The following is an 8,031-nucleotide window of genomic DNA, read 5'->3' as shown; positions in this document are numbered from 1 at the left end:
TCTGCGTAACTTGCAATAATATTATCATCATAATACAATTTAAGGCAGAGTAAAATCTTATATACAATCTTTGACAAGCATGCATACATAATGAATTGTGAAATTATTAAATATTTTTAAAATAACAATCGACGTTCCATTGTGAGGTGGCTTGATGAATATCTGAAATACATGGTAAAAAAAAAAGGCATGTCTCTCTGCTCTGATTCCTCTAGTCTCCATGTTCGTTTGTAAGATGGGTTGAACAAAGCGGGCTAAAATGTTTTAATGGATTGCATCGCAAACTTGGACTGCTACGCACAAGAACATTCTGACAAAAAAAACAACGAAAGCAAGAGAGAACAAGAACGTATTTGAAAGAGCAAATTCGGTATTATGATAATTCGACATGTTGAAAGAAAAAATTAATTTTAATTCATAAAATACTATTAATTAATGTATCCAAAAACAAATTGTATCAGATATCATCTCTAACTCTATCACTCTTCTCCTTTTAAACTTATGACCATGTATTTGAAATTTCTCAAAGTTATAATGGCATTGTGTTTAAATAAATAAGTTTTTATATGATTTAGAGATGCTTTATTTATTTTGTTTAAAAAACATCAGGAAACAGTTAGATACTTCTTGACAAGATTGTCACTTGTTTAATTGAAGTAGACATTTTGATTAAAATGGGTGTGGTTATAAAATTTTACTTTTTAACAAGTGTTTTTTTAATCAAAAACCTAAAAATAAATTGATTTTAGTCGAAAGGATGATTTTTTTTTTTACAAGTTTTCATAAGGATGTTTAAGAAAATATGAATTTTAATAAAAAAATATTAATATTTCAAGAAGATTTGGAAAATTTTATAATGCAAATTCAAGTGCAAAAATTAGTTGAAAATAGGTTTTTGGACATATTTCTTAAAAATTTGTTTATAAATTGATTTAGTTCAAATATAAATAAAGTATTTTTAAAAATTTAGGTTCGATGATTCAGAAGATTACATATTTATGTCAAAAAATTTAAAAATATTTAGAATAATTAACATCATATTTAGAGTAGTTAACAATCAGTTACTAACAGTTATTATTATCTGAAAATTAAGACACGTAACAAAAATCGTAAATATTAAGTAATAATAGTTATAAAGAGCGTGTTTCAGGCAATTGTAATTTAAGTTTATGTGTAGGAGATAGTTTGAAAAAATATCTATAAATAGAATTTCTTGTAACTATTTAGGTACACAACTTTTTACATAAACAATTGTTTTTAATTTACGCTAAAGTTCTGTACTGATTTAAACACAGTTATTAAAAAATTAATAGTTTTCTAGGTTAATCGTTGTTAAAGTTATATGTTTATATTGTGTAATTTAATTCAATTATAATTGTTTTTTAATCTTTATTACTTTTTTTTATTGTTCGAAATTTCTCTTCCATCAATTCTGTTTTAATTTGTGTCTCTCCTATGAACATTTAATTTGAAAAATATTAAAATCACACTTAAAAAATTCGTAAAGAGAATTTAAAATTCAATTTCAAGATTCGTCACTTAAATTTATTTATTTACTGATAAATAAATTTTATCTTGAACAACGGCTAACTTTTGTATGGATAACAAATACATGATTACATGCATTATTAAAAGAAAAAAAAATATTTAATTACATTTTGAGTATTATAAATCAATAATTTTGAGCTAACTTTATCAAAAAGAGCCAAACTTTATATTTATTGAACTTTCACCTAAACTACATCTCATAATGTTTGACAAAGGCTTTTTTGGGGCATAAAAATACAAAGTTTTTTTCGACACCTTAGTTTACGCTACACCTACTCAATGTGTTTTCGAGAGAACCATATGTGTGTGTGTGTTCGTCTAAGACGCATTAAGCATGTTTTGGTTTCTTAACAATTCTCTCATTGACGATTTCTCTCTGTTGAGTTCAGCATATTTCACACCCTATACAGTCCATTGGTTATATCATTCAAAATTTACAATTTTCTACCGTAACGTTTTAACTGTTACTCTTACATGCGTATTCAGACAAAAACTTAATTAACTTAAAAATCAAAATAAAGTATTTTTCTATACATGTAAAAAGTGAAGAAATGACCATTTTGATTGAGGTACAACATGATTTAGTACTTGTTAGCTTGGTTCTTTCAACATCAATTTGATAATTTCATTTCTTAAATATCTGACCGTTGCTCAAGATTATCCCAAGTGGGTCGGTCACATTGGTACGCATAATTCAATTAATTAATGCCAACTAGCCAAGACTTTTGAAGTAGACACCAACATTGATCACACCTTTCTTTTTCACTAAGAAAACACTATAACTTGAAGAGATTCATTCTTTACCAATTTTTCTTCCTCATCTTTTTATATGGTGATCAGAGAAAGATTAGGCAGAATCCAAATCATAACTGTTATTAATGATCGAAAGAGGAAAGTTTCTATTATGATGATGGCCAAAAAAAGATGATGGCACGCGAACAAGAAAATAATTTGACATTAAAACTTAATATAAGATGACTATCACCAAGAGGGGGGAAAAAGAACTCATTTTTATAGCTAGAATGGAAGTACTACGATGTTGAGGATTTTTCTCCCACTTCCAATAAAGATTATCACTTTACCCCCCAAGTATTTCTTATAACGTGACGAGTTTTCTTGTTCAAACTACCAACTAAATGACGAGTTGTTAAAATCCAACAAAAAATGTGGCGCCTTTTAGGCAAAAGCTTTTCTGCTGTTCTTTCTTATCTATTTAACAAAAGAAAAAGAGACGGATCCATATCGATCCCACTACGTTGGTTCATGCATTTGTACTAAAGGCTGGTGTCACATGAGTGGGTGAAAACAATTAGTCTGTTAAGTGCAAACCAAAAGGGGATGAAGAAAGGAGTTAAAGATTGGTTCAAGTAGTGTATCATGAAGATTTTAGCAACAAAAGAAGACTGATAAGTGGAAATAGGTCCCGAAAGCTAGACATTGTAAACTCCAAAAGGCAGTAGCCGTGGTATATTGACATGATTATACAAAATGATAGGACATAATATAACATAAAACAACACCTATAAAACGAGAAGTTAAGAGCTTGGTTTGCTTTATTGGAAACCAGATGGTTGGAAAAGTCCCTTGGAATCTTTTTCTCCATGTTTGCTCGTTGGAAAGTTCTCTTTTCCTTCCTATGTTCTATAAAGCAACACTGCTCGGCACTTCGTCGGAATGGAAAGGTACTATATGTTAGCATAATAATGAATGCCTTCTTTCTTAAGGCAAAGGTTTACATATTATGAGGGGGTATAGATGAAGATGAATTTTGTGCGTATAATGGATGTTTAATTAGTATTATTAACTCCAACAAAGGACACTACACATAATTCCGGACCATAGTACCCACTACATTTAATAAGTAGTATTTAAGTAAGTTATTACACTGTCAGTATCGATAGTTACTCAAAATTATGGAGTCTCGATGAATATTTATATTTACTCGTACCACGTCTTTATGAATATTACCTCTGATGCACATGCTTATACCAATATGTTTACCAAAAGTAATACCCAATAAATATTTAATATTCGCACCCACATCAATTATCTATATTTGACAAACTAATAAAACAAATATTATTTCAAAATCAAAACTAACTGCAAAAATATAAATTAAAAACACATCCAATTCATTGAAAAAATTAAAGATCTTTGAAATTATAGTTATCAAACGTACATATACTCATCCACAGATATATATGTATATATAATTATCCAGCTAAATACCCAAAACTCTTTTCATGGATAAAAACACTTATCTGTTACAAGTTTTTGTTAAGTATCCACCGACTCCGACTCTTAATGTCATTCCCAATTTTATTTTGTTGCTCCCGGGAAAAATAAATGCCGGGTGAAAATTCACGCAAATGGGATAAATGAAAGCTAAGTTCGCTCGTCAAAGGCACAAACCCAACAAACATGTTGTGCATTACTCTGATTTCCAAGAGGTTAGCAATACAAAGAGAATAAGTGATGAAATGAAGATTGAAAAAAGTTCATTTGAATACAGAAAAATACAAAGGCAATTAAGTTCGAATACATAAGCCTAGAATACTACAATAGCAAGCGATTAACTACTAAACATGAATATCTCATAGAATGATTGAAAATTGTGTACTAGCGGGCCATCACGTCCGGTCCACATTATCGGTATCGGTATCAGCTGCGGGATCTGCGCTGGTGTTAGCTGTTTCCGCCTTAGTTGTTTCATCAATCCTTCTACCAGCTTCATCGTCTAATTCGTCATCCATCATGTCGTCCTCTCCGACATTTATATCTTCCACATCATCATCATCTTCATTATTGTTTCCACCAGGGATCTTCCTTTTCTTAGGACCGTGCTCAAGCCTATGAGTATCCAACTCTTTGTCCATAGTCTCCTGTAAATTCTGATCATTGTTTACTTTCCTAGCGTTCCTTGCATTCTGCCATCTCTCCAATTCCTTCTCAACATTGGCAAGATACTGTTCCCCAATTTGTTTCTGATACTCAGACACTTCCTCTCTTCTTGCATTCTTCCATTCTAGGAAAGCCTACAAATTACGATATGGACATTGAGCGAAAGAAATAAGATACATTTTAAAAGCCAATAATCTTGAATCTAGTGTGTTAGTAAACTTGCACTCATAAACATCCATGATAGTGATCAAAATGATGTTATAAGATGAAGACCAAAAGAAATCAAATGTTGTAAGTTTGACAACCTCTTCTTTGCGCTTCTCAAGTGACGTAGGATCTTCATCCAAGGGCTTGTTAGGCAAATAGTAGATTGGGGGCTCTGCTTTAGTCCTGCAAAAATACATGCCACATTCAATCAAAAAAGAGCCCAAAAAGATTAAAGAAAAACTTTTTTATGTCTACCTAAAATCCTGCAATTAGCAGGAAACATCCAGTCATCAAGTTGCTTCAACACTACAATGCACATGAACAGAAACTTATCTTCGTCTCAATAAAATGTGAATATGGACACTTTTGGACCAAAATTAAAAATAACCTGCAGAGGATAGCATGATATGATGTCAGACATAATAGATGTCCAGTTGTCAAAAGGACTACCTAGAGACTCTTGCCTAATAAGTTTACAGTTGAAGGAGGCCAACCTTATAAAATTGCTTAGTCTTTTATGATGCTCACTCCACCGAAGAAATAGCAGCTCCAATTTCTTTTCTTCTGTTTTAGCAGCCACACGAGCCCTAAGAGTCTGATGAAAATAGGGAAACAAAATAAATAATCATTAATGAGGATCAAAATGAAACTTTGTGGTCTAACAAATAGAGCAAAGAATAGTTATCATTGAAAGCAAACCAAATCTCTTCTCCGTTTTTCAGCAATCTGTTCACGCTCTTCTTTCCTAAGCCTTTCACTTTCTTCACGTGCCCTTTGCTCAGCCTAGGAAATAGTTTCAAGTTATTTGAGGTTATTATAAAGCTTTGGATGTTAACATGAGTGCGTGAGAGAGAGGGGGATAGAGAAAGGAAAAGAAAAATTCAGTTCATCACATGGAGAGGTGCTCAGATCAGAACTTTCAAGCATCACAACAGACAGGGGATATTGCATTATCCCATAATCATAAGTCCAATTTTAAAATGGCACATTGCACCCTAATCTAGTCACTATTGTGTTAAGTTTCACCTTGTCCAACCAAACTGGCACTGAAGCTAATCTACTACAACTGAATATGATATTCCAGAAACCTTTTGTGGGGTGTACATATCACAGTGCCACTAAAAGAACTTGCATCAGCCTCCTTGGGACTTTAGACAGCATAAAACACATCCATTCAATTGATTGGTACATAAAATCACAATCACCAGTCATCTGAATATCATATACAGACATTAATCACCAACTTTGATAGCCAATATGGATAGGCAGGGTGAAAAATTATATAATGTCAATGGATTAAGGAGGGAAATTGGAATAAGGCCCCATAATCAGCAACAGGCAAGGAAAATATCCCATGACATTAATTTCAAGCAGATGCATGGAAATAAATAGAAACATGAATAGAATGCTTTGTTTAAAATTGATTTATACATATGATCACACTTAGACATGTGGCCATCAATGCAAATGTTGGCTTAAGAAAAATATGAAAATGTATTATATTCCCCATATTAACAAGAAGTCCTAGTAGCTTTTTCATAATAAAACCTACCTACTAGAACAAGTGAAAGGAGTATATCCACCACAATGCATTCATCAAAAATTTTCAGCAAGTATTTATAAAAATATCATATCATATTAATATTAATATAAAATAACGGCCATGCTTAAATTTATCCATAGAGGTATACTTTACAACTCTACATAACCTTAAACGAGGATTGACTGAATTATTTTAAAGCACATCTTACATATGTATTATAATTAAAGACACGGGTAGCTATAGGTACTGCATCTTCTGAACTTACTCTTTGCAAAGAATTAGATCTTCTCATATATGCCTCTGTTCCTGAGAGTTGCATGTCTTCCTTTCTGAATTTCTGGAGCAGTTCAAAATAGAACACATAAAAATATAGAAATAATAGTAGTAGTAACAAGTAGCAATACTGGATTGAGCTAATAATATAGCACTAGAAAAATGTCAAAAACCAACTAACTAATCCAACATACCTCCAGGGTTCCCAAAAGTTGACCCAGCATTCGCTTGTTCCTATTAACCAAGCTTGGATCCTCATTCTTTGGCAATACCCTTGGAACATGTTCCGCAGAAGGAATGTCAGGAGCCTGACATGGATAACAGACTACAGGGTTAGATACACTACTACAACCTTAAATCAACAATCATCGAGAAGATAATAATACATTTGTGTTTCCCACCTTTGAAGTTCTTTGATTACTATCTCTTCTAGTCCATCCAGTTTGGTGAGAAGTAAAAGGATTCCTATCACTCTGGTCAACCGTACCAGTCCCATTTACCCCTTCGCCAGCTGAATCCTTTGTTTTATCATCCTGTCCCGCATCAGCATCTTCAGGTAACTCCCCATCATCCACCTTCAGTCCCAAACAGAAATGAGGTTAAGAAAAGCTCTTATATTCCCATTTGGGAGAGACAAAGAAATTATAGAGGACGGGGCAAGACACCACTAGTTTAAATTTTGAGTTAACATATAATGCATACTAGATTTGAATCTAGAAGCACCACCACCCACTTATGATATTCTCAGCAGTTATCAACAAACAATGATAAGGAAAACAAGGATATGGAACAGGCAATAGTACCTTAACGACAGCAGATGAAAGTCGACGTTTGGCAGGTGGTTGATCTTCAGAATCATTCCTGTCTCCCTGAACAATAATAAATTATACTGATCAATAGGATAATTCAAGTTGAAATTTGGGATTGTGAACCCTAGAGAGAGAGAGAGAGGGGGGGGGGGGGGAAGGATTACTGACAGGGCGAAGAAAGGGTCGTTGGCGAACACCGTTGCTGCGAAGAGCAGGAGCTGACAAGGCACCTCTACGGAGGCCTCGAGGATCTCGAAGCCTCTCAGTTATCTACAGAATTAACAACCATAATGAGCCGAACACACATGTACATAGAGAGAGAGAAGAAAGAGAAAGAGAACCTCGCGCTGTTGGCGAAGAAGCTCATCGATCTCGTTGCGGAGTTCTTCCTCCGTCTTCTCCACCGCCGTGCTCCCCATTGGTATCACCACTCACTGCTGTTTGCTTTACAAAACCCTCGCACTCATAATATATTTACTCCTCCTAAAAACCCTTTTTCTCACCCAAATTTTATTATTATTATTATTATTATAAAAATTACGTCTGCTAGGTTTTATTTTATCAGATTTGATTATATAAAGTTTGATCAAATCTACACCCACGCACATATAAGTTAAATTCTGATTTTTTAAAGTATAATTTACAAGTTTTTATTTTTTTTTATTTGGTTTATACACTCTAAAATAATTGCATATTGACGTAAAAAAAAAGTTACATAATTTATAAGAATAATCAATAAAAATAAAAAAA

At 32.9% G+C, this 8,031-nt stretch overlaps 1 protein-coding gene across 1 annotated transcript; it reads right to left on the bottom strand.

Annotated features, from left to right (window-relative positions):
* Positions 1–3,954: 3,954 nt before the first annotated feature.
* Positions 3,955–7,790, bottom strand: LOC113873778 (pinin). Its single transcript, XM_027512091.1, has 10 exons — positions 7,623–7,790; positions 7,450–7,551; positions 7,276–7,341; positions 6,874–7,047; positions 6,667–6,780; positions 6,465–6,536; positions 5,356–5,439; positions 5,151–5,251; positions 4,755–4,839; positions 3,955–4,583 (listed from the first exon to the last, which is right to left on the bottom strand). Exons 1-10 carry the CDS (start codon positions 7,698–7,700, stop codon positions 4,179–4,181), a joined length of 1,281 nt encoding a protein of 426 aa, XP_027367892.1. The 5' UTR covers positions 7,701–7,790; the 3' UTR covers positions 3,955–4,178.
* Positions 7,791–8,031: the final 241 nt, after the last annotated feature.

This window comes from Abrus precatorius, unplaced genomic scaffold, assembly GCF_003935025.1.
Source record: "Abrus precatorius isolate BTA unplaced genomic scaffold, Abrus_2018 Scaffold10, whole genome shotgun sequence".
Lineage (NCBI taxonomy): Eukaryota > Viridiplantae > Streptophyta > Magnoliopsida > Fabales > Fabaceae > Abrus > Abrus precatorius.
Note: the sequence above shows the minus strand (reverse complement) of the source record. Positions and strands in the feature narration are given on the sequence as shown.